This window comes from Pseudorasbora parva, chromosome 20, assembly GCF_024679245.1.
Source record: "Pseudorasbora parva isolate DD20220531a chromosome 20, ASM2467924v1, whole genome shotgun sequence".
Lineage (NCBI taxonomy): Eukaryota > Metazoa > Chordata > Actinopteri > Cypriniformes > Gobionidae > Pseudorasbora > Pseudorasbora parva.
In genome coordinates, this window is record NC_090191.1 from 5,403,738 (window position 1) to 5,428,659 (window position 24,922).

Consider the following 24,922-nt stretch of genomic DNA (forward strand, 5'->3'; position numbering starts at 1 on the left):
TTGAGCCCTGTCAATGGTGAGTTTCCAGACCAAACATCTTGATGTGGGTCTGGCTTGTCAGGCTAACTTACACCTGCACTCTGTGTGGGAATAGCATTACATGGGAACAAAGCCTTAGGGATCACATGAATAGTCACACTGGAGAACAGGCATTTGCATGTGATCAGTGCGGAAAGAGTTTCGGACGTAAATTAACTCTTAATTGTCACATGAGAATTCACACTGGAGAGAAGCCATTCAAATGTGAACAGTGTGGAAAGAGTTTCACTCAATTAGGAAGCCTTATAGTCCACACGAGAGTTCACACCGGAGAGAAGCTTTACACCTGCCAACAGTGTGGAAAGAGTTTCACTCTAAAAGGAAACCTTGTAGCCCACATGGGAGTTCACAGTGAAGAGAAGTCATTTAAATGTGAACAGTGTGGAAAGAGTTTCAGAAATAAAGATAACCTTAAGGGCCACATGAGAGTTCACAGTGGAGAGAAGCCATTTAAATGTGAACAGTGTGGAAAGAGTTTCAGATATAAAGATAGCCTTAAGGGCCACATGAGAGTTCACATGAGAATTGGTTTTACAGACAGGAAATGATAACTCACACCAGAAAGAAGTTCCCATGTCTTCAGTGTTAGAAGGCTTTCTCATATTAAAGAGACCTAAAACAGCATTTGAAAACTCAATCTGGAAAGAAATATTTAAAGATTTAAAGAAGCAGCAATTTTAAAAATCAACTGAATTGTCTCTTGCCATCACACTTAAAAGGCTGCAACATACTCCGCAAAAACAGAGAAAAAAGTTCTCGCTCCCAGGGCTGCGAGAACAAAATGACGTAATTTTGTTCTTACAGAGCTGGTTTGGGAGTTCTCACAGCTTGTTCTCGACACATCGCCTGAGCAGAACTTTTTTCTTGCGGGTGTCCGAGAACTATTGTGTGATTGGTCATTTTGTTCTTGCAGCGAGAACATTTTTTCTCTGTACTTGCAGAGTACGTTGTTGCCTTTACAGATACTCCTGAAAAGTCATGCAGATCTAAGGCTCTACTATTTCAAATGGCACCAGAAAATATGTATCTGTGTGAAATTAGGGCTATATTCACACTGCATCTGAACCTGATGTTTAGAGTTTTGCCAAATGGTAACTCCATGTTCTGTAACGATCGTCAAACTCTCATCAGCATTCAGATGTCTTTATCTGCGTTTGGCCCCGGGACTGTCGTGGGTTCATTCATCCAGTGTTTTTACTGTCGGTTCTTATGGAGCTACTTTGACGATGGTTCTCGCAACAGAAGAAAGTTTATTAGAAATGTGGAAAACTGAGTTTTGATTTAATCTAAGGCCATGTTTACACCTGGTATTAAGATGTTTTGGCGATCGGATCACAAGTAGATGAGGAAGACTGATCAGACGTCTGTGAGTGAGAACTTGAACACACTGGAGAGCGAAATGAGACACTGTTGTTCATGTTTAATACTGTAAAGCTGCTTGATTTTAAGCAATTTATTGTATAAATTCCTATAAAAAAATTCACATTGCTTTGATCAAATGCTTTCATTATGCTTTATTAAAGTTCTTGCTGTTTTCTCAGTTTTGTTGTGCTAATTTTGTCATGTAGAGGTGTCTTATAAATGTTTTGAGATTAATGCTCTGAGCTTTAAATAAGTAGTGAAAACATGAGCAAGAGAAAAAGAACAAAGACGAGCACAAAGAACGAAATAACTTGTTTTATTATTTCATAAGGAAAAGTTAGTTTAGGATTAGTTGGGAAAGTGCATGATATTGTAGATTAGTCCATCCTTTAATGATTAATTTACCTGGAACACTGCAATAATCTACAGGTCCTTCTCAAAAAATTAGTATATTGTGATAAAGTTCATTATTTTCCATAATGTAATGATAAAAAATTAACTTTCATATATTTTAGATTCATTGCACACCAACTGAAATATTTCAGGTCTTTTATTGTTTTAATACTGATGATTTTGGCATACAGCTCATGAAAACCCAAAATTCCTATCTCAAAAAATTACCATATCATGAAAAGGTTCTCTAAACGAGCTATTAACCTAATCATCTGAATCAACTAATTAACTCTAAACACCTGCAAAAGATTCCTGAGGCTTTTAAAAACTCCCAGCCTGGTTCATTACTCAAAACCGCAATCATGGGTAAGACTGCCGACCTGACTGCTGTCCAGAAGGCCATCATTGACACCCTCAAGCGAGAGGGTAAGACACAGAAAGAAATTTCTGAACGAATAGGCTGTTCCCAGAGTGCTGTATCAAGGCACCTCAGTGGGAAGTCTGTGGGAAGGAAAAAGTGTGGCAAAAAACGCTGCACAACGAGAAGAGGTGACCGGACCCTGAGGAAGATTGTAGAGAAGGACCGATTCCAGACCTTGGGGGACCTGTGGAAGCAATGAACTGAGTCTGGAGTAGAAACATCCAGAGCCACCATGCACAGGCGTGTGCAGGAAATGGGCTACAGGTGCCACATTCCCCAGGTCAAGCCACTTTTGGTCTACAGAGAAGCAGCACTGGACTGTTGCTCAGTGGTCCAAAGTACTTTTTTCGGGTGAAAGCAAATTTTGCTTGTCATTCGGAAATCAAGGTGCCAGAGTCTGGAGGAAGACTGGGGAGAAGGAAATGCCAAAATGCCTGAAGTCCAGTGTCAAGTACCCAGGGCCGGCGCTAGCTCAAATGCCGCTCTAGGCAGAGCACGATCGTGCCGCCCCCCACCTCACACTCACAATTAGGTATCCTTAAGATGCATGTACATACAAATTAATATGTTCTTTATCTATAAAATGACACTAAAATAAAAACGTGCAGGCATGTTTTCAGATTTTATTTTTCATTCTGCAACGTGAAAAAAGTACACAGTGCTACAGCTGCATATCATTTCTGTTTTATAATAGACAGTGTACAGAATAAAACTAGAGCCCTGCACGGGCCTCAAATCTAGGCTTATTAAAATTCTCGGCCCGAGTCCGACTGGAGGCCGGGTTTTTTTTTTTTTTTTTTTTTTTTTTACATTGTTGCAGCCATTAAAATAGTTCTGTTTTGTTTTTAATGTCAAAGTAGATATATTTCGTTTCGTTTCTTTATTAGCTAAGTTAATTTAGAAAAATGTTTAGAGCATTTTTTTGTTTTTTAAATTAAAGTTTTATTTTTTTTAAGTGACGACCAAGCGGCCAGCGGCCGACAGTGAGTTAACCGCATATTTAATCGATTTAGTCTCTCAAATCAACTCTTGGCTTGTCTTGCCTATAATAAAATCCATAGATATAAAACACTTCAAGCATCACAATGTTAGTTAATTTCGCCTACTATTACCACCACAATAAAAGGCATTTTTGACGAGCTGAGGCAGGCTGATTCTGCTCGCGGCTCTCGCAAACGGAGCTAAACAAATAAAAATAAAAAAGAACATGCAGGTTGTCTTATAGCCTACCTTACACCTACGCAAAATGAATATAAATCCGATCTTCAATTCCCGTGGTATATGCTCATTTAACGGAGTTTACAGCAACGAAAGCATAAGATTAGATGCATTTTATTCAGCAGCTCATTTCAAATTCAAAGACCACATAAGAGAGAGCGCGACCTAAGCGCACGATAATTTAGTCATTTCGCAATCAGATAAATACCTGTTATAAATAACGAATGAAGGAACCAGTTGTGAAAAGGCCATAACGCCGGGGACACACTGCAAGCGTGTTGTGAGCATCTCGGCTGCGTGGCGTGTCCGTTTTTATTTCGGCTCCCATGTTAACCGGTTAGAGCTTGCATACTGCCTACGTCGGTCCGAGCCGCGCGGAACGCGTGCTTCAAATAGAAGATACGCCTATTTTCACGCGACACGCGAGCGTGTTGGAAGCGTTTCCAGGCGAAATATAATAGGAAAAGATGTGTATATGCCATTTTGACACGAATACATATTAATAAAAATGACATTTTCATGTTTGAAAGTCTGTACATAAATGCAGATATAGGCCGAATTGTAATAATAAAAAACAATATAATTATCTATTTTGAAATATTAAACCAGTCAATACAGAACGAAATATTCTGTAGCCTTTTGCCGTCAATACCATGGATATGGTATGGGCCGGCTACTGCCGGCGTTGTCTTTGCTGTATCAATAGGCAATATATTTATATTTAACATGAAGTATAGGGCTTCCCTGTACATTAATAGCAGCAGACGCCCCACGGATGACACGCAACATAAACGCCACGCTTACAAGAAACGCGCGCTGCTGCTGCTGGCGCGGACTCTGAACTTATGCTCTGAACACTGTGCGAGCCATATCTTGACAGTCGCGTTAGCTATTATGGTCTCCTGTTGTTTCCACCAGCAGAACATCTCTAAACATATGCAATATGCAAACAAATATTTAGCTCATTGGAGGTTTCGGTTTTTTTCTTGACTGATACACACAAACACACATTCACATAATAGCCTACATTTCAGAAGCGTGCTCGTCGGGCTTTCGCAGCGGCAAAGGGCTTTGATTGCGTCCTCGAGTTTAACTTTTTCAGCTAGTTCGTGCCCAATTGCAATTGTTGCTAGTCCATTGAGTCTGTCTTGTGTCATTGTACGTCGGAGATAATTTTTAATCAGTTTAAGCTTTGAGAAACTGAGCTCACAGTGACGGGGAGAGTGAGAAGCACTCTCAATGCTATAAAAACATTGGGAAAAATCAACACAATCTCATGGTCATGCGTATAAATACTAAGAGTGTAAAATCTTTTTTGCGTGCATATGATACGCACTTTATGCGTATGTATAATACGCCATAACCCTAATAATACGGTTCATATGTATAATACGCCATAAAGTGCGTATATGCATGCGAAAAACCACGTAGCCTACCATATGCATGCCAAAACTCATTTTGGCGTATACATTCCACGAGATTGCAAACTATTTATAGGCTATGCATTTTCGTGAGATCGGGCTCAGAAAAATTTATTCCATCCCTTTTTCATAGATGAATTTAAGTGCATCCAGTGGTTTAGATCCAGCAACAAGGCGTCTACCCAAAGCAGTCAGCTCTTCAAACTATTTATGCCTATCAACATCCCGTGAGTCTCCATGAGTCAGGGCCTTTTCCAGTCTTAAGCAATCCTGAAGAACTATTGTAGGCTATTCTCCTTTTCTTTGAGAGATGTGATGTCATATAAAAACCCAAATACGCGCCCATGGTCTCGAAGCAGCGAAAAGCGCTCTTCCACGGAACGGATGGCACAGTCGAGCGTATTTTGCACGCATATACTAATCGATGCCGCTCTAAGTGAGGTGGGGGCGCGGCCGGGCGGAAATTTTTATTTTTAAATTTATACTAATGGAGTGGGAAAAAATGTTGTTGATATAAGTGCCATAATTGTAACCTACCTAATGTAAAACTAACAAATACATATTTTTTTTAATTCTCTCTCTCGCTTACACAGTTACACTCTCTCTCTCTCTGTCACATGCCTGTCCTGTTTTGTGTGCACATGTGGGTTTTGTCATGTCTCCGGTCTACTGTCAACCCCGCCCTTCTTGTTATCTGATTATTGGTTAATTTGCCCCACCTGTTCCCTCTTGATTTCTTCCCCTTATAAGCTCCTTGTGTTTGTCAGTCTGTGTTGGATCCTTGTGTATGTCTCGTCTACGTCTCCCAGTTCCCCGTGATTCCTTTGGTTTGAGTCTTTGGTTTATGTTTTATGATTATGTGTTTTTCCCCCTTGTGGGTTTTGTTTTGAGTTTATGTTTATTTTATAATAAATTATCTTTCTCTGCACCTGAGTCCTCGCACCACTTTTCCTCGTGTCCGTGACGTGACAGAAGGATCCAACCATGTTGAGGACTCAGCAGAGAGAGGACTCGATCCCGGAATCGCTCACCACCTGTCCTTACTATGAGCGGATTCTACGGTTTCGAGTCCTCCACCTACTTCACCAGGAGGGAATGGAGATTAGGAATTTTGCAAAGAAGTTCCTGGAGACAGCCAAGGGGCTGAGGCTCAGTGACTCTGCACTCAAGGACCTTTTTAATTATGCCCTAGATGAGCCCATGGAGTGGTGGCTCAGAAGGGCATATGACGGAGGCACATTTGAGGCAATGGTGGAAGCTATCGCCTGCCAGCAGGAGAGAGCTGCCAGGGAGATGGCCCCTGCCCTGGCAGTCCCAAGATCGGTAGTCCCTGCTCCAGTGGCCCCGAGGCGTAGGAGGAGAAAGGCTTCCTCTGCCCCCACTCCAGTGGTCCCAGTTCCGGTGGCCCCAGTTCTAGCGCACCCTGTTCCGGTGGTCCCGTTGCTGGTGGATCGTGTTCCGGTGGTCCCTGTGTCGGTGGATCGTGTTCCGGTGGTCCCGTTGCCGGTGGATCGTGTTCCGGTGGTCCCGTTGCCGGTGGATCGTGTTCCGGTGGTCCCGCTGCCGGTGGATCGTGTTCCGGTGGTCCCGATGCCGGTAGATCGTGTTCCAGTGGTCCTGAAACGGAGGAGGAGAAGGAAGTCTCCCTCCGTGCCTGTGCTGGTGGTCCCTGTGCCGGTGGCCCCAGTGCCAGCGGATCGTGTTCCGGTGGTCCCAATGCTGGCGGATCGTATTCCGGTGGTCCCAGTGCCGGCGGATCGTGTTCCGGTGGTCCCAATACTGGCGGATCGTATTTCGGTGGTCCCAGTGCCGGTGGATCGTGTTCCGGTGGTCCCTGTACCGGTGGACTGTGTTTCGGAGGTCCCTGTACCGGTGGATCGTGTTCCGGTGGACGCCGCTGGGCCGGAGATGCCTCCCAGGCGTCCTGCTCTCACCGCGCCTCCCAGGTGTCCAGCTCTCACCGCGCCTCCCAGGTGCCCTGCTCTCACCGCACCTCCCAGGCACCTTGCTCTCACCGCGCCTCCCAGGCGCCTTGCTCTCACCGCGCCTCCCAGGCGCCTTGCTCTCACCGCGCCTCCCAGGCGTCCAGCTCTCACCGCGCCTCCCAGGCGTCCAGCTCTCACCGCGCCTCCCAGGCGTCCAGCTCTCACCGCGCCTCCTAGGCGCCCTGCCCTGCCTGCGGCGTTGAGGCGTCCTGCTCGGCCCGCGCCGCTGAGGCGTCCTGCTCTCCGTGCGCCGCTGAGGCGTCCTGCTCTCCGTGCGCCGCTGAGGCGTCCTGCTCTCCGTGCGCCGCTGAGGCGTCCTGCTCTCCGTGCGCCGCTGAGGCGTCCTGCTCTCCGTGCGCCGCTGAGGCGTCCTGCTCTCCGTGCGCCGCTGAGGCGTCCTGCTCTCCGTGCGCCGCTGAGGCTCCCTGCTCTCCGTGCGCCGCTGAGGCTCCCTGCTCTCCGTGCGCCGCTGAGGCTCCCTGCTCTCCGTGCGCCGCTGAGGCGCCCTGCTCTGCCTGCGCCGCTGAGGCGCCCTGCTCTGCCTGCGCCACTGAGGCGCCCTGCTCTGCCTGCGCCACTGAGGTGCCCTGCTCTGCCTGCGCCACTGAAGCTTCCTGCTCTCACCGCGCCTCCCTGGCGCCCTGCACTAACCGCGCCACCCAGGAGTCCTGCTCTCACCGTGCCTCCCTGGCACCCTGCTCTACCCGCGCCGCCCTGGCTGCCTGAACTCTGCGGGCCGCTCCGGCCACCTGGACTCGGTGGACCTCCCGAACTCGGCGGGCCGCCCTGGCCATTTGAACTTTGTGGGCCACCATGGCCTCCTGAACTTTTTGTTTTCCTTGTCCCTCCCTTGTTTGCCCCTCCCTTGTCTGTTCCTTCCTTGTCTGTTTCCCCTGTCCCTCCCGTCCCACCCTGGTCTGTCCCTCCCGTCCCGCCCTGGTCTGTCCCTCCCGTCCCGCCCTGGTCAGTCCCTCCCGTCCCGCCCTGGTCAGTCCCTCCCGTCCCGCCCTGGTCAGTCCCTCCCGTGCCGCCCTGGTCAGTCCCTCCCGTGCCGCCCTGGTCAGTCCCTCCCGTGCCGCCCTGGTCAGTCCCTCCCGTCCCGCCCTGGTCAGTCCCTCCCGTCCCGCCCTGGTCAGCCCCTCCCGTCCCGCCCTGGTCTGTTTCTCCCATCCCTGTCCCTAGTGGAGCGTCTGGTAGCCGCTCCTTAAGGAGGGGGTAATGTCACATGCCTGTCCTGTTTTGTGTGCACATGTGGGTTTTGTCATGTCTCCGGTCTACTGTCAACCCCGCCCTTCTTGTTATCTGATTATTGGTTAATTTGCCCCACCTGTTCCCTCTTGATTTCTTCCCCTTATAAGCTCCTTGTGTTTGTCAGTCTGTGTTGGATCCTTGTGTATGTCTCGTCTACGTCTCCCAGTTCCCCGTGATTCCTTTGGTTTGAGTCTTTGGTTTATGTTTTATGATTATGTGTTTTTCCCCCTTGTGGGTTTTGTTTTGAGTTTATGTTTATTTTATAATAAATTATCTTTCTCTGCACCTGAGTCCTCGCACCACTTTTCCTCGTGTCCGTGACGTGACACTCTCTTGCCGCCCTGGCTGAGCCGCCGCCCTAGGCGGCTGCCTAGTTCGCCTATAGGCACGCGCCGGCCCTGCAAGTACCCACAGTCAGTGATGGTCAGCTGCTGGTGTTGGTCCACTGTGTTTTATCAAGGGCAGGGTCAATGCAGCTAGCTATCAGGAGATTTTGGAGCACTTCATCTGCTGAAAAGCTTTATGGAGATTAGGGGTGTCCATGGTTAACATTAGGGCAGAAGCAGAGCGGGAGCCGCGCGCGCTGTGCATAACGGAGCAGAAGAAAGGAAGTTTGAAGTGAGAAACTTGTGAATGACTAGAGAAAAGCAGACCTTACTTTAACTGTAATGAAGAAAACAAAAAAGCTAATCGCGGACTGAAAGCAATATGGCCAGAGCTGAAGGAACGAGTCCACAGATGCTTGAACTCTCTGCCGGGAGAGGCTCAGCCGCGCGAGTCAAACGCTGTGTCTGTGTGAATCATTCTCGGCTGCATATTTTACTACATGCTCTAATCGTGCAGGCGCCCTCGCGGCCACTCTCATTGCTCGTGAACTGGAGCGCATCTCATCCTAATTTAACGAAACTCAGCTTACGCCTCGCAGACATGAAATAGATCTTAAGAAACTTGAAATGTCTTTTAACAATTTAAAACGAAAAGAAATAGGCTACTCTCTGATTATGTAATCCATGATGTGCATTTCTCTATATATGCGCGTTCACTACGGAGATGGTGGTCATCAAATTAATAAGCTAAAAATAACCCTGACGCACACTATGGTTAACCGAGTATTAACCGCTAAGGGCCTCGGTTAACGGTTAATGAAAAACTTGAAAACGTGCAGCCCTAATGGAGATGAAGATTTTGTTTTTCAGCACAACCTGGCACCTGCCCACAGTGCCAAAACCACTGGTAAATGGTTTAATGACCATGGTATTACTGTGCTCAATTGGCCTGCCAACTCTCCTGACCTGAACCCCATAGAGAATCTGTGGGATATTGTGAAGAGAAAGTTGAGATACGCAAGACCCAACACTCTGGATGAGCTTAAGGCCGCTATCGAAGCATCCTGGGCCTCCATAACACCTCAGCAGTGCCACAGGCTGATCGCCTCCATGCCACGCCGCATTGAAGCAGTCATTTCTGCAAAAGGATTCCTGACCAAGTATTGAGTGCATAACTGAACATAATTATTTGTAGGTTGACATTTTTTGTATCAAAACACTTTTCTTTTATTGGTTGGATGAAATATGCTAATTTTTTGAGACATGAATTTCGGGTTTTCATGAGCTGTATGCCAAAAGACCTGAAATATTTCAGTTGGTGTGCAATGAATCTAAAATATATGAAAGTTTAATTTTTATCATTACATTATGGAAAATAATGAACTTTATCACAATATGCTAATTTTTTGAGAAGGACATGTATACATGAATTATCCTACAAAATAGTCCACATAATAGAAGTGCGCCTATGAAGTTGCAGCCGACATGGACCGACCAAGATCGTGGTAAGTTTATTATTGTTATTGATTAGTATAAGTGGCTTTAAACTCATTTTGGGTTTAGAATTATTTTCACATGTGGATAGTGTCGGTGTTCTCTGTTATCTACTGACGCGCTTTAACCTGATACTGACTTGCTAGCTAATGTTACGTCTAGCAATTTATTCAATGGCTATAGATGCTTAATCAAGATAGTGACATTTTTTCTGTCTGATAAAACAGCTATGAAAAAAGTAGTATACTGTGTTTTCAGAAAGAATAATAGTTATTAATGGTTATACTCGTCATGAACAGTGCACTATGTTGTTGTATATTTGTAGTAAAATATCCAAAAACCACTAGGCCAGTGTTATATATTTTGTTCAGTTGAGTTCTTACAATATTCCAAATGTTTACAATTATTTGTAAATTTTGAGAAAATTGCTATTTTAACAAGGAGCCGAGATGTCTAATGCCTGTCAATTGCGTCATATCTGCGATTTCCAGTTTTATTCTGTAGAAGCGCATTACTCTCACTGCAGTGTGAACAAGTGTCACAGCAGCCGCTGAGCACACACACAGAGTAACGCCATAACATCATTTTAAATGTATCTAATAGGGATGCAACAATACAGTTAGTCCACGGATCAATACATACCTCGGTTTTTAGGTTCGTTTTTTTTTTTTTTTTTTTGCTATTCTATTCTTAGGCAACTGGAACAGAAAAGGTTAAGGAGAAAATGTTTTTATTGCAATATGCTTTCTTTATTTTACTTAAAAGACCTTACTTAAATCCTTACTTAAACTTAAAACTTTACTTAAAAACCCTTGTACACATTCCTAGTGTATTGTATAATATTATATATATATATATATATATATATATATATATATATATATATATATATATATATATATATATATATATATATAAAGATTTACAGTGGCAGCTCAGAGATGTACAGTAGCATTTAAGTATGAAATTGAATGAATAAATGTAGGCTAAAATTAAAACTACATAGTGTTCAATATACAACATTGATTAAAAGCTACTGTATTAAAGGTCTTTTTTATTCATTTTAGAGGTGAACCGTCCCTTTAAGGACTAGGCTGCGCTGCTGTCAGGCCTGGTCACATCTCATATACACTCAATTTTACTTTCACTTTAGATGTAATCGACTGTGTTTATATGTTAACCTTGTGTGTATTTGACAGTATTAGCACAGTAAGACTGTCCAGTAATCGCGTGTGTTTGACAGACATTTAGTGCGCTGACAAGTAGACAGACTCATATTCTGACTAGAACTGAGTATGACCACGTCAGGCTAATTTAAACCTGCATATTTGTGATATTTAACTCCAGAAAAAAGTACATTTGTGTGTCACAAAAAGTGTCCTCTTTAAAGGGGGGGGTGAAATGCTGTTTCATGCATACTGATCTTTTTACACTGTTAAAGACTTGGAATCCCATACTAAACATGGAAAAAGTTTCAAAAGTTAAAGGGGGGGTGAAACACTCAGTTTCAGTCAATCTCATGTCAATCTTGAGTACCTATAGAGTAGTATTGCATCCTTCATATCTCCGAAAAGTCTTTAGTTTTATCATATTTATAAAAGAAATATGGGCTGTACCGAGTCTTTCCGGAAAAAACCGAGCGCCTGGAGGCGTATCGTGTGGGCGGAGCTAAAGAATGACAAGAGCGCAAAGCGATGACGTCCTCAAGCGTGGAGAAACCCATCTATCTCAGCTAATACAGATAATGATCCACAATCAAATCTGAGGCTGAAATAAATTGAACAGGAGAAACGGCAACATCAGGATGTCCGTCTCTGTGGTATGTACTGAATTTAGGGGCCTTTGTGTGTCTTTACGCGCAGTTTATGAGGACATGATTCGGTTTATGGACTATTGTATGTGACTAGACCTTAGAGGTAGCAAGCAAAACGGTTTTGCACGTCAGAGTCAGAATAGTGTAACATTATACAGAACAACAATGGAGTAACCGTTAGCGCATTTGAATGACGAAGCACGCGATCGTATCGTTGACTGATGTTTACTCATGCGACGGTAGCCAATAGCAGAGACATTTGAAGTTGATTTACTCACCGGCATCTTCCAAAGCAGGACCGCTCTGTCAAAAACACACTTCTGTGGTATGATTTGGTGAAGTCCTGTGACAGCAGTGACCGTGGAAATCCACTTTGCGACGCGACTGAAGCGATACCTTGAAGCTTCCCGTCATTTCTGCGTTCAAATCGGTTCAAATGCAGCGCTGCCTTCCCGGAATGCTGTACTGAAGCGCTGAAGTCGCTCGACGTCACCCATAGGAATAAAGTGGAGCACGGCGCGGACGACTGGATCTGCACCTGAGAGACTGTTTACAGCGTGCATTTCCTCTCTCTCCCTCTAGCCACGCGCGCGCGCACCCTTCCGGGAGAAGAGCCCATACGGCCCATACAAGGACCTTCCGCTCTTATTAACGTCAAATAGAGCCATACTCGAAAAAAACTCGCCGAAACTTGTGAGAAACCGGAAGGAGTATTTTTAACACAGAAATACTCCATCAAACGTCCAACATTAGTTTTTGAAACTTTGTCTATGTTTAGGATGGGAATCCAAGTCTTTAAAGGTGTAAAAAGCTCAGTATGCATGAAACAGCATTTCACCCCCCCTTTAAGGTGGACGTTTGATGGGAGTATTTCTTTGTCAAAAATACTACTTCCGGTTAGTCATAAGGTTTGGCAATTTTTTTTCATTCATGGGTCCACTTGACGTTAAAGTTTCGGAATTTCCTTGTATGGGCCGTACGGACAATTCTACCGGAAGAGCGTGAGAGAGAGAGCGAAAGTAACAGGCTACGCCCATCAAAGTGCTGGCTCGTAGGCTGCGCTGCACAGGTGATGTGACTTCAAGAAATTAACAAGGTCACCAAAAAAGTGCAATTTTGGTTGCCAGACCAAGACAGTCCTGTACAGATTGCCAAAAACCCCGCGTTAAGGAAACAGTGAATGTAATTTGCTTTTCCGGATCAGCAACTGAGTTGCGCAAAGGTTTATGTCTGTTCACTGCATTTCGGTGCCGACTGTTTCATAAACAAGGCCCAGCTCGACGCCGGATTTTCCAATCGCCTAATGCTGAAGGATGGAGCAGTCCCAACGATAAAGGTCCCAACGTTAGTACCGCAGGCGGTGAGTGAGACTGCTTCAAATGTCTGTGTTTTTGCCTATGCTCATCAAGTAGCCCAAACATGATCACGTATAGTTAATTGATCAATGGAGCATGCGATGTGTAGTGCGTGTACATTTGTTTAGCTGGCCACTATATGTGTAACTTTATGTTTGTGTATTGTAAAAGCACTTCAAACAACAATACACAAAGAGTGAGGAAATATGTTGAACTAAATAAGCGCGCTTCTTCATTCAAATGCGCTACTATTCCATGTCTTTCTATGTAAACACTAGCCTGCCGTGCAAAACCAGTCCGCTTACTTGTCTACACAAACCACGCGTAAACACACACACACACACACACACACACGTGCACAACTGCACTTCCCACATGTACACCTTCAAAGACAAAAATACGACGATATAATTCAAGTATAAATATGTAAATAACACAAGTTGTACCACATAGAGACGTCCTGCTCTAGTCGTTTTTGCTGCTGCTCCTGTTCAACTGCAGCCTCTGGGTCTGATTCCGGATCATAGATGTATGGCTGTATCTGATTAAAAGCCATATTTTTATTTTGAATAAAGTTTTTTCCCGCTGTTAGGGATGACACAGCTTTACGACGCACTCAACACAATAACAGCAGCGCGCACACGTCATTATTTAGCTCCGCTCACACGATACGCCCCCACCCGCTCTGCTTTTTTGGAAAGACTCGGAACAGCGCATCTTTCTTACAGTCTTGTTCAAAATAATAGCAGTACAATGTGACTAACCAGAATAATCAAGGTTTTTAGTATATTTTTTATTGCTACGTGGCAAACAAGTTACCAGTAGGTTCAGTAGATTGTCAGAAAACAAACAAGACCCAGCATTCATGATATGCACGCTCTTAAGGCTGTGCAATTGGGCAATTAGTTGAAAGGGGTGTGTTCAAAAAAATAGCAGTGTCTACCTTTGACTGTACAAACTCAAAACTATTTTGTACAAACATTTTTTTTCTTCTGGGATTTAGCAATCCTGTGAATCACTAAACTAATATTTAGTTGTATGACCACAGTTTTTTAAAACTGCTTGACATCTGTGTGGCATGGAGTCAACCAACTTGTGGCACCTCTCAGCTGTTATTCCACTCCATGATTCTTTAACAACATTCCACAATTCATTCACATTTCTTGGTTTTGCTTCAGAAACAGCATTTTTGATATCACCCCACAAGTTCTCAATTGGATTAAGGTCTGGAGATTGGGCTGGCCACTCCATAACATTAATTTTGTTGGTTTGGAACCAAGACTTTGCCCGTTTACTAGTGTGTTTTGGCTCATTGTCTTGTTGAAACAACCGTTTCAAGGGCATGTCCTCTTCAGCATAGGGCAACATGACCTCTTCAAGTATTTTAACATATGCAAACTGATCCATGATCCCTGGTATGCGATAAATAGGCCCAACACCATAGTAGGAGAAACATGCCCATATCATGATGCTTGCACCTCCATGCTTCACTGTCTTCACTGTGTACTGTGGCTTGAATTCAGAGTTTGGGGGTCGTCTCACAAACTGCCTGTGGCCCTTGGACCCAAAAAGAACAATTTTACTCTCATCAGTCCACAAAATGTTCCTCCATTTCTCTTTAGGCCAGTTGATGTGTTCTTTGGCAAATTGTAACCTCTTCTGCACATGCCTTTTTTGTCAGGGTTCTCCTCTGACAGCTCTGTCTATTTTGTCTCTGTTTAGTGTGTCTTTGTTTGTGTTGTGCTTGAACACATGTCTCTGTCTTAGTTTGTGTTTGCCCTGTGCTCCTTGTGTCCCACCTCCTTGTTTCCTGTTACCACACCCCCTTGTTTAGTCCTTGTTTCACTAATTGTGTGCTCACCTGTTCCTTATCTGAGTGTGCTCACCCTTCCCTGCTCCTTGGTTGTCTGAGTGTGTTCACCTGTTCCTCATGTCCTCTGCTCCCTTTATAATGTGTGCTTTTTCCCTCATGTGTTGCTGGTTCGTTATTTGTTGTGCCTACGTGTGCTGTTAGGCTATATGTGAGTACTGCTGTTTGGTCCTGCCTTGTTTCCTGTGTCTCTAATTTCTGTCCTGCAAGCAGAGCTTCCCTGGCAGCCTGTTCTATTGGTCTAGCAGCAGTTTGGTGTGTTTCCTGAGATACCTGATTGCATTGCCCTAGGATCCCTGCCTAGCCATCGCTGGTTTCCTCTGGTCTTGCTGTGCTCTGACAGTTCTGCTCTCCAGTCTACAATCTACTGGAGCTGGTTATAGTGGTTGCTCTTTCTGCCTGCTATTGTGTTCCTTATCTGCCACTGTTTGGACTGTGTGCTCCTCCTCACCATTCCCTGTCTTCATCATCTGTTATGTCAATAAACCCCTGATCACTCATTCCTGCATTTGAGTCCTCTTTCAGAGAATCGTGACAGAACGAACCAGCCAGCATTGGACTCAGCAGAATGAGTATCAGAATCCTGCCACCTGCTAACCTCCGGGAGAGAGTGGCCCGCCATCGATGCCTGTCTGCTCTTCGCCAGGAGGGCTTGGGTATAGGGGGTTTTGCCCAGTTTTTCTGGACCATGGCTGTGGGGCTAGATTATAATGATGCTGCGCTCAAGGACATATTTAACACCTGCTTAGATGACCCCCTGCCTGCATGGGAGATGGATTCTCTCAGGAGTCTAGATTTCTGGGGTTTCTCCCGGTACCTTTGTCTTCGCTGTCATGGAGGTATGCCAATTCCATCTGAATCTACTTGCAGGAAACTCTCCACTCTTCCCCGGCTGTCACGTCATGTTCATGATCCTCTCCTGGCCTCTACCAAGAGACTAAGGTCCAGAGAGAGAAAGGTGGTCCAGTCCATCACCCCTACCACGGAGTCATCTGAGACTGCTCTGGCTACCCCAGAGCCAGTCAAGCCAACTGCTATCTTCTCCCAGGCAACCAGGTTAGTTGCAGTCACTAAGTCCAAGTCACGTTCTGCCATTCTTGAACCAGACCTGTCTACTTCTGTTATTCAAGAACCAATCAAGTCAACCGCACTTGCCCCTCAGACAATTATGGCCGTTCCAGCCACTTCAGAGTCTCCCAAATCAACCTCTGGTTTTCCGGTGTCTGCCAAGATTATTCCTGAGTCAGGCAAGTCAAGTGTTGTCCCTGAGTCAATTAGATCTGTTCCTTTTACTTCAGAGTCTGCCAGGCCTGTTTCAGTTACTGAGTCGATGAAGGTCACCGCTATCCTGCCTGGGTTGGCCGAGTTGGCTGCAGATACTACAGAGGCAGTCAAGCACACAGGGTCAACCCGACGAAAGCGTAAGAAGAAAAAGGCCTGTGCAAAGCAGCCTACTATTCTCCATTCTCTAGCTCCAGCGGTATCAAGTCCTGTGAAAGCTTTAAAGCCAGTTACCAGTCAGGTCATGCCCTCAGAGACCATTTCTGCCATTCCTGTAATATTCACAGAGGCCGTCCCCAAGCTGCCCATTGACAGTGCTGCTGAGGCTTTCTCTAAATGTCTTGCAGGTCTTATCAAGGCCACACAAGTTTTGGTCAAGCCTGTCCTGGCTACAGAGTTAAATTTTCCGGAGAGCGCAGTCCCCGAGCCCGCTGCCGAGAGCGCAGTCCCCGAGCCCGCTGCCGAGAGCGCAGTCCCCGAGCCCGCTGCCGAGAGCGCAGTCCCCGAGCCCGCTGCCGAGAGCGCAGTCCCCGAGCCCGCTGCCGAGAGCGCAGTCCCCGAGCCCGCTGCCGAGAGCGCAGTCCCCGAGCCCGCTGCCGAGAGCGCAGTCCCCGAGCCCGCTGCCGAGAGCGACGTTGAGTACAAATTGTCATGCCCTCGCAGGTGGAGGAAGAGGAGGGCCTATATTGGCAGGTCAGATGCCCTTCTAGGGGTCCCTAGCCCATTTTTCCAGGAGGGCCTGAATCAAGAGGCTCCAGCCCCTAAGCGTGGTCCAGTATCGGCTCCATCTCCTGTTCCAAATCCAGTGAGGGCTTCGCCTTCTGTGCCAGAGCCCTGCTTCAGAGGTGGCCGTCCCAGAGCCCGCTTCAGAGGTGGCCGTCCCAGAGCCCGCTTCAGAGGTGGCCGTCCCAGAGCCCGCTTCAGAGGTGGCCGTCCCAGAGCCCGCTTCAGAGGTGGCCGTCCCAGAGCCCGCTTCAGAGGTGGCCGTCCCAGAGCCCGCTTCAGAGGTGGCCGTCCCAAAGCCCGCTTCAGAGGAGGCCTTCTAGAGCCCGCGTCAGAGGAGGCCGCCCCAGTGCCTGCCAGTCAAGCCCAGGAGACCGCTACAGAGTCAGTCCCCGAGCCGGCCAGTGCGGCCCAGGAGGGCGCTCCCAAGTCTGTCCCAGAGAACGCCAGTGCAGCCCAGACTGACCTTTCCGAGTCAAGCCCAAGATCTGTTCCTGAGGCCATTGAGGGCATCTCTGCAGTCCCCAAGGGCACCCCAGAGTTAAGTCCAGTAGCTATCCCTGCAGCCACAGGGCACGGTTCTGTGTCAGTGCCTGAGGCCGTCTATGTCTCTCCTGAACTCATTCCCCTGACACACACCCTTCCTGCCAGTCTGGCCATGGCCCCTGAGTTCACTCCCAAGTCCTTCCCCAATCAAGGTTTAATCCCTAAGACTGTGTCGGTCCCTGAAGTCCTAGAGTCTATTTCAGGAGCCTTTACATATTCTGTCATTTCCCCTGAATCTACCAAGCCCAGTTGGAAACCCAGACCCGTTAGGCCATTCCCTGTATCGAAGGGTCTCCCCAGTCAAGTTCCCACCCCTCCCTTCCCACCCTCTGTGTTTTCAGGTTATGGTTTCCCTAAGCCAGCACCTCCCAATCCAGCCAGTAATATTTTGCCCGGTTCTATTCCCACCCGCCCCTCCTTTCCTTCTGTGTTCCCTGGCCAGTTTGGGACTTCAATGTTTATGCCCCACCTGCCCCCCCAGTTGGTGTCATCGGGGATTTCGATGCCTGGTTTGGACGCCTGGAGGCGTCCATTGGATGGGGGGTACTGTCAGGGTTCTCCTCTGACAGCTCTGTCTATTTTGTCTCTGTTTAGTGTGTCTTTGTTTGTGTTGTGCTTGAACACATGTCTCTGTCTTAGTTTGTGTTTGCCCTTTGCTCCTTGTGTCCCACCTCCTTGTTTCCTGTTACCACACCCCCTTGTTTAGTCCTTGTTTCACTAATTGTGTGCTCACCTGTTCCTTATCTGAGTGTGCTCGCCCTTCCCTGCTCCTTGGTTGTCTGAGTGTGTTCACCTGTTCCTCATGTCCTCTGCTCCCTTTATAATGTGTGCTTTTTCCCTCATGTGTTGCTGGTTCGTTATTTGTTGTGCCTACGTGTGCTGTTAGGCTATATGTGAGTACTGCTGTTTGGTCCTGCCTTGTTTCCTGTGTCTCTAATTTCTGTCCTGCAAGCAGAGCTTCCCTGGCAGCCTGTTCTATTGGTCTAGCAGCAGTTTGGTGTGTTTCCTGAGATACCTGATTGCATTGCCCTAGGATCCCTGCCTAGCCATCGCTGGTTTCCTCTGGTCTTGCTGTGCTCTGACAGTTCTGCTCTCCAGTCTACAATCTACTGGAGCTGGTTATAGTGGTTGCTCTTTCTGCCTGCTATTGTGTTCCTTATCTGCCACTGTTTGGACTGTGTGCTCCTCCTCACCATTCCCTGTCTTCATCATCTGTTATGTCAATAAACCCCTGATCACTCATTCCTGCATTTGAGTCCTCTTTCAGAGAATCGTGACATTTTTTTTAACAGAGGGACTTTGCGGGGGATTCTTGAAAATAGATTAGCTTCACACAGACATCTTCTAACTGTCACAGTACTTACAGGTAACTCCAGATTGTCTTTGATCATCCTGGAGGTGATCATTGGCTGAGCCTTTGCCATTCTGGTTATTCTTCTATCCATTTTGATGGTTGTCTTCCGTTTTCTTCCACGTCTCTCTGGTTTTGCTCTCCATTTTAAGGCATTGGAGATCATTTTAGCTGAACAGCCTATCATTTTTTTGCACCTGTTTATAGGTTTTCCCCTCTCTAATCAACTTTTTAATCAAAGTACGCTGTTCTTCTTAACAATGTCTTGAACGACCCATTTTCCTCAGCTTTCAAATGCATGTTCAACAAGTGTTGGCTTCATCCTTAAATAGGGGCCACCTGATTCACACCTGTTTCTTCACAAAATTGATGACCTCAGTGATTAAATGCCACACTGCTATTTTTTTGAACACACCCCTTTCAACTAATTCAACTAATTGCCCAATTGCACAGCCTTAAGAGCGTGCATATCATGAATGCTGGGTCTCATTTGTTTTCTGAGAATCTACTGAACCTACTGGTAACTTGTTTGCCACGTAGCAATAAAAAATATACTAAAAACCTTGATTATTCTGGTTAGTCACATTGTACTGCTATTATTTTGAAAAAGACTGTATATAATTATAAAAAAAAAAGACTTTTCGGAGATATGCAGGATGCAATGCTACTCTATAGGTACTCAAGATTGACATGACACTGACTGAAACTGAGTGTTTCACCCCCCCTTTAATGTCAACATCTTACAAATGTAGCTATAATCATCCACTATAAGCTTGTTAACTAACAGATTAAATAATTTACACTGCTAAATTAAAATGGCAATAAATATGAGACTTTTATTTAAATTGAATATACAACTAAGACATTGCACTGTATTTAAGTCTTTGCTAACGTTAGTTATTAAAAATAGAGATCTTCATTGTTAATGTTAGTTCACAGTGCACTAACTAATGTTATCAAATACAACTTTTGATTGTTAATGTTTTAGTAAATTTTGAAATTAACATTAACAAAAATGAATAAAAGAGCAGTGAGTACAGAGGTGAATCGTGCAAATTTAGCATGGCCCATAGAGACACAATTGACAGAATAATTCAATTAAAACAAAACACTAGCTAGTGTATTGGATTTTATTACAGCACTAACTTAATCTAACCTTGTATCCAATGTAACATACAGGCTGCACTAGACAGTAACAGCGAACAAGAAGATAGGTAGGGAATTTGAGAACAGTCTTTTGCAGAGGACATCTCCCCAGAACACACCCCGCCTACACTCCCATTAGTGCTTCTCTGTTTAACAGCCATTAGAAACTTTAACCAAATGGGTAGCACAATTATTCTTTTTGCATATGTGGCATTCCAAAGGGAGAGTTATAGATTTAATTCAACGAATACGCCACCCTGGAAATTCGCCAGGGACGATACCAAGTAAATTCTCTTTTGTTAAGACACCACAGGTTCGTTATCTATATGGGTGAAGAGACGCAAGTCGCATGTATGAAAAATGACCACTTTATTTAATTTAACACAATATTGAATAAAAGACAACTTCAGAGCAGGAGTCGCCAATCTCCATCCGACACATACACACACAATACAAATAATACAAAATGACCAGAAGTGGAAGTATCTGGAGGGTTGGGCCCACTGTCCAATTTAGAACGTTCCCGTGATACAATACACGCCCATACCACACGTGAAGATTGGATACAAGAAAACACACAGCACTAGGTGTGAACACCACACTATGGCAGCAGGACGTCACCCTCCAGAAAACTCCCAGCTCCTGTAACAAATTAAATGACAACACAATGAAAAACTATTTGGACAGAAACCAAAAATAACAATACAAAATGAAACCTTAACAATTGAAAATATCCCTAAGTTAAATTAAAGACAAATTCACACTTAAAATTCACTCCGACTTCTGGCACTACAGTTACAATGTCAGAGTGAGGTGACATTCATTGACTGAATGCACACAGTACTGATATACAGCCACTAGAATCAAACAGGTGGCAGTCGGCAGAAACAGATCGGCCAGCCAGGCCGCTCAGACCTCAGAGACGATAATCTCAGAAACAAGTTACTATTAGGAAGATCAAACTAAACCGCACAATGATGAAACTGTGGAAACAGCAGACTTTCAGGAAAACGTCAGACTTGTAATATAGCAACAAAACAGCAGCGCGAGCTCAAACGTGTTTCATGCAGGAGACTGTCACCCCAGCATCTTCTATGCCGAGCGTCCGTGAAGGAAATGATTCTCCTGCTAAAACAACAATTGGTTAGCTCACTTAACGTTAGTCAAAACGGTTAACCTTACGTACCGAGTGATTGTCACCGAAACGCATAGCTGTACAATTACTCACAGCACGAATCACCGCGGCTCACATACTTACATTAAAACCACTGGAATTGAATGAACGCAAGTTACCACAAACAACACATTAACATGGACTAACAATATAATTTAGCTTACCTACACATAACAAAAGCCTGCACACACACGTCACCGCAGGACTGCACACCAAACATTCCCTCACTGAATAGTGGCGCGCCCTCGCCATGGGGGCGGAGCTTGAAACGACGCACCCTCAGGTAGGGAGTTGGGTCGGAGCCAGCTGCAAATGGGTGGGTCAGCAGCAAGTAGGTGGAGCTTTAGCCGCAAGTGGGCTGTGCAAACTTCCACAGGATTTTGATTGGTTTATTGAGTAACCTGTGTATAGCTATTGGTTGGTGGCGGTAAGGTAAGTTTTGTTGCGATCCATCAGAAAACAAAGAAAGACGAAAACACTTTCACGTGTTCATCATTGTTAAATTGAAGGGGTAAGCTTGTTGTTAATTTTTTTTGGTTTAGTAAAAATGCATTATAAGTTGTGAAAAAGTACATATAATGGTGTTTGTACACTGTTTTTAGTCTTTAAAAAGAATAAGAGTAAAGTGTATCCAAATTATTTCTGTAGTTTTTTTAGTAGCACACACAAATTACAAAATCTGTAACATCCATTTCTACAATTTGCTCTCGATCATGGATTTGAAGACCATAAGAAGGTATTATGGAGTGTTTATGGAGGTATTAAGCAGTGTAATGTTTGTCATTTTGTAGTTAATTCAATTTTTTTGTATTGGCTAGTCTTTACTGTAATTTGTGATCAATTTAATGCATCCTTGTATTCAATTAATTTTGATATTGTACTGCTAATAATTAATTAAAAAGTAACGGATAATTGTATCTTTTTTTATTCTAATCCAATTTCAGAAGAAGAATGCTCTGCACGTTTCCCTGAAACCTGTGGCAATACAAAAATACACTATGCTGGGTTTCTAATTATGTAACTATAATATTGCTATAATATAATGTAATTATAATATTTTACTAGATAAAATTAGCAAGGTATGCATAATCAATTTTAATAATGATTTAAAATGTGTATAATATTACAACTTGAATCCACTTTTTCTTTAAGGATGAGGTGTTAAGAGATGATGACCCTCCATCATGCTTCATCTTCAAGTAGTTGAATAATGTTATATAATGTGCTTTTTTAACGGCCTGTGCTAACTGCTGCTATCTTTTCAGTTATCAGGAGCATTGCTTAAGAACATATTGCTTGAAGTTGTTCTTGAAGAAGGAGATGCTGCCTACAAGCCCGGCATTGGTTCGCTCTAGGTTCAGGGACATAGTTGGGGGATAAAAACTGAAAAATCAGGCACACTTCTTATGGCTAGAAATTAAATAGTGGCATTAAAAAATAAAACCCATAACAAGAACAACACTGATAAAGTTAAATGTTATGTTACTTTTTTTAAAATTATTTTAAAATTATTTTTCCCTCTGGTGTTGCATGATGGAAAAATACATCTTCACACTACAAACAGCTCTTATGGTAAATGTACTCCATCTCCACTTGTTTGGAGTGCCATTTTGAGTACAAATGCTGAACACTTGGTACATTTTGTGTAAATTGGTGATGAATAAACTAATTGTTAGTCTAGGTGTGGCATTTAAAAGGAATACTAAAAATAGTAATAAAGTCTAATTTACTCATGTCATCGCTTGGAGTTCTGGACACCATTCACTTGCATGGCGTGGACCTACAGAGCTGAGAAATTATTCTTAATGTTTGTAATTGTTCAGTGTCAACATAAACCCTAGTGCTCATTGTGCTTCTTGTGTCTCCACCAGGTTATGCTGGGAAGGGAAAGCGAGGCGAGCTCCAGGGCATTTATTCAGAAACAATCCACCCTGGATTTTGCTGTGTTTACTGCATGCAGATGAATTCCAATGTGCTACAATAGTGTTTATACAACTAATAAAAAACACTAAAAATAATACAATTCATGAATGACTTGTACATGATTTTATTCATTAAAAAATAATTTATCCACCCTGAGATTTCAATTTATTATGTGTAATTTTCAGAAGAACATTAGTCTGCTATTTAAAAAAAAAAGCTGTAAAGATGAATGGTAACAACAACAAAAGTTTACATTAGCCAACTGTTTTTCATGCATTTAGAAATTCACTTCACTTAGTGCAATTGCATCTCATTGTGATATTGTAGATTGTGTAGCTAATATTGAGAAATAGTCTTGAGGAAGGCCTACATTACAGCCTTGAATTTAAAACAGCATCCCTTTAAGTAAAGGTGTAAGTGACTTTATCGTTTACATTGAGAATAGCCTACTGTCCAGTACCACTCAATGTAAACGATGAAGTCACGTCGAAAGCCAGTCTGGACACACGATAATAACAAAGACGTAAGAAATTAAACCATGATATAGAACCTGATATTGAATGGTCTCATTTCATTACTGTCGCTACTTCCTGCCTCTCTCATTCACTGCGCTCCTCGGCCTCAAACGCTTGAGGATTTCTCATAGACTGAAAAGGATTTCCACACACGTTTGTGAAATCCCTCCTACTCGTGGCATAAGCCCCTCCAACTTGCACATTTGTCAAAATCCCTCCTACTTGCGGCATTAGCTCCACCCACTTGCTGCGTAAACTCCTCCCACCTGCAGGTCTCCGGGCTGCAGCGATACATACATGCGTTTGCGGGACTCGTGTTTCGCGCTGTGGGGGATTTTTAAAAAAGTGACGTGAGTGGAAGGGAGGCAGCAGCGCTAGGACAGTGCGTGTGTGTGTGTGTGTGAGAGAGAGAGAGAGAGCAGGAGCGCGGCTCGCGGCTGTTATTTCAAATAGCGCAGCATATTTTAAACTAATCGGTTAACCGGTTTCAACCGGCTAATGAGGCTCGGTGGTCGGTCAAGAAAATGTTTAGTTTTCGCCATCCCTACACCTGCCATTAAAATATTTCAATATATGGCTATATGGTGTGCCACGCATAAAAGCCCGTTGCAGCGTCTGTGTCTGAAGTTTGTTTTGAGCGCTTATGCCACCACTCTGTTATAGGCTAATTCTTTTTTGTTGCCAGATTTACTTTCGCCTTGATCCCCACCCGCAACGCGCACTCCGGTACTTCGTGCACCACCCGAATGATTACGCGCGTGTAGGCCTATTTTAAACACATCGAAAATTGCATAGTTGACCATCATTCCAGAATAGTGAGCAAGCTGACTATTTAGATAGTGTGATAAAAGTAGTTAGCTATAGAATAGGATGTATGGCTGAAAACTATTACCATTTTAGTCTTTAAGCAGCCTTATCTTGTCTACATTATGCCTTTATTGTGAATGTGATTATAAACGATATGCTTTCGTGTTGTGCTGCTAAATGTTTGCCAGTGATTCTATGATTTTCTGAAAACCTGGCGTCCTCCAGTCTTTCCGACAGCAAAGCACCTGAACACAACAAGCTCGTAATCACGACTTCTTAAGTAGGAAAGTTAGGATAACACGTGAAGGCAGCATGAATAACATACGTCTCTGTTTAACTCACGGTGCAATAACCAATCAGATGTGTTTAGATTAGTCACCAATTAGAAAAAAGACGGATTGGCGGCAGTTTTTACCGCGTTTACGCAGGCCATGTGCTCAGTAGTCAGTGTGCGACAGACACGTTTTGACTGAATACTGCAAATTCTGTCGTGGAAAAGTGCAGATAC

At 44.4% G+C, this 24,922-nt stretch overlaps 2 protein-coding genes across 2 annotated transcripts in view; both read left to right on the plus strand.

Moving 5' to 3' along the window:
- LOC137049032 (chemotaxis regulatory protein ChePep-like) overlaps nucleotides 1-24,922 on the plus strand; it is a 341,058-nt gene that overhangs the window by 148,133 nt on the left and 168,003 nt on the right. The window lies entirely within an intron of this gene.
- On the plus strand, nucleotides 7-945 carry LOC137049396 (gastrula zinc finger protein XlCGF7.1-like). Its single transcript, XM_067427951.1, has one exon. It carries the CDS (start codon nucleotides 42-44, stop codon nucleotides 585-587), a length of 546 nt encoding a protein of 181 aa, XP_067284052.1. The 5' UTR covers nucleotides 7-41; the 3' UTR covers nucleotides 588-945.